This window comes from Lolium rigidum, chromosome 1 (genome assembly GCF_022539505.1).
Source record: "Lolium rigidum isolate FL_2022 chromosome 1, APGP_CSIRO_Lrig_0.1, whole genome shotgun sequence".
NCBI classification, from domain to species: Eukaryota; Viridiplantae; Streptophyta; class Magnoliopsida; order Poales; family Poaceae; genus Lolium; species Lolium rigidum.
Window position 1 is genome coordinate 331919075 of NC_061508.1, and position 1515 is coordinate 331920589.

At 51.1% G+C, this 1515-nt stretch overlaps 1 protein-coding gene across 1 annotated transcript; it reads right to left on the bottom strand.

Moving 5' to 3' along the window:
- Positions 1-294: 294 nt before the first annotated feature.
- On the bottom strand, positions 295-1186 carry LOC124663429 (expansin-A9-like). Its single transcript, XM_047201132.1, has 2 exons — positions 1051-1186; positions 295-923 (listed from the first exon to the last, which is right to left on the bottom strand). The coding sequence occupies exons 1-2, from the start codon at positions 1184-1186 to the stop codon at positions 295-297; spliced, it is 765 nt and encodes a 254-aa protein (XP_047057088.1).
- Between the last annotated feature and the right edge of the window lie 329 nt (positions 1187-1515).

Consider the following 1515-nt stretch of genomic DNA (forward strand, 5'->3'; position numbering starts at 1 on the left):
GTTTTACTCATTTTTAATGGATAAACAATGGTAACCTATTACAAATTAGAGTGATATTAATGTGCACTGCCATTATATATATCTAAAAAAGTAATATGAGATGCTGGTGAGTCCAGACATCACTTGGACCATAGACCCATGAATTGCAGTTTTCCTACAAATTGAAATACCTACATAGGTGACTTTTCATAACTTATCTCGGCCTTAATTTCTTGCGTGGCTAACCTATCAGTTTGAATGGATCAGGTCAGCCAATTCGCCCTAGCAATCTGAGATTAATGGCCATGCTCGATCCTAGTAGAAGTTGTTATAGGACTCATAGGTGTCGCCGTACTTCCAGTATGCCGGCACCACGTTGTCCGCCTGGATGGACTTCCCATCGTCCGTCTGCACCTTGAATGATAGACTCTGGCCTGTGAGATAGGCGCCGTTCTGCCAGTTAGCACCCCAGTTGCGGCTCATGGTCGTCCAGCTAGTGGCGGAGCCCTTGACTGACACCGCCGACACGGCGCCGCTTCCGCCAACGTTTGTGATGAGAACGTTGTCGAAGTAGTCGTGTCCGGTGATGGTGAAGCGCATGCCCCCGGTCCTCCTGCACGTCGTCCTGGCGTAGTTGACGGGGACGATGCCGGCCCTGTACTGCGCGATGGTCTCCCACGCGGGCTCCGACATGTCGAAGTGCTGCCGCGGTGGGTTGCACCAGCCACCGGCGTCGTTGGGCTTGCTGTAGTCCTGCGGGCAGAAGTTGGTGGCCGTGACGGTAATGGACGTCCCGGGCTTGCAGTCTTTCGTGCGCGAGGTGTCGCAGGTGATCGCGTAGCACGCACCGCATGACTTGCCGTCGCCCCACAGCGTCGTGCTCAGCGCCGTGGAATTTGTTGCGTACCCGTCGTTGTACAGGTTGTCGTACCCGCACGCCCCGTCTGCATATATATGCACAAATGTTAAGAAACCATGCATTCGGCAATGCCTGTGTCTTGCTTGAAAGAGAACAGTTATTCGATAGCAAAACTGGCAAAGATCTGTGCATAATAATAAGGTTACACATACTCATTGTGCCGGACGCGTCGCTCCCACCATAGAACGTCGCGTTGGCGGGCGTCCAGTACTGCTGAGCCGCTGAACCCCTGAGCTGTGGCACGCACAAGCCAAGAAACAATGCCAGCAGGATCGCGACCTTCTCCATGTCACGGAAACAAACTTCGCTGCAGTGGGTGCTTATCTGATCTAACTTCAACTCGGTTGCATACTGAAGCCTTTCATGTGTTCTCTGGTACTTATAAGCAACGGCTTATGGGAATTCTGTTTCTGTCCCTCTCATGCCCACCAACGGACGACGATTGACGAAGATCATGCATGTACATACTGTGCATGTGCCTTTCCTTGTTCTTTCGACTAATCATGGTCATAAGTGGCAGATCAGGCACATGCATGCATTATGCACACCTAGCACCTGGTGGCTAATAATCCCATAGTACTATTAATTAAACTAGATGAGATGGTGAATCTCTGGGA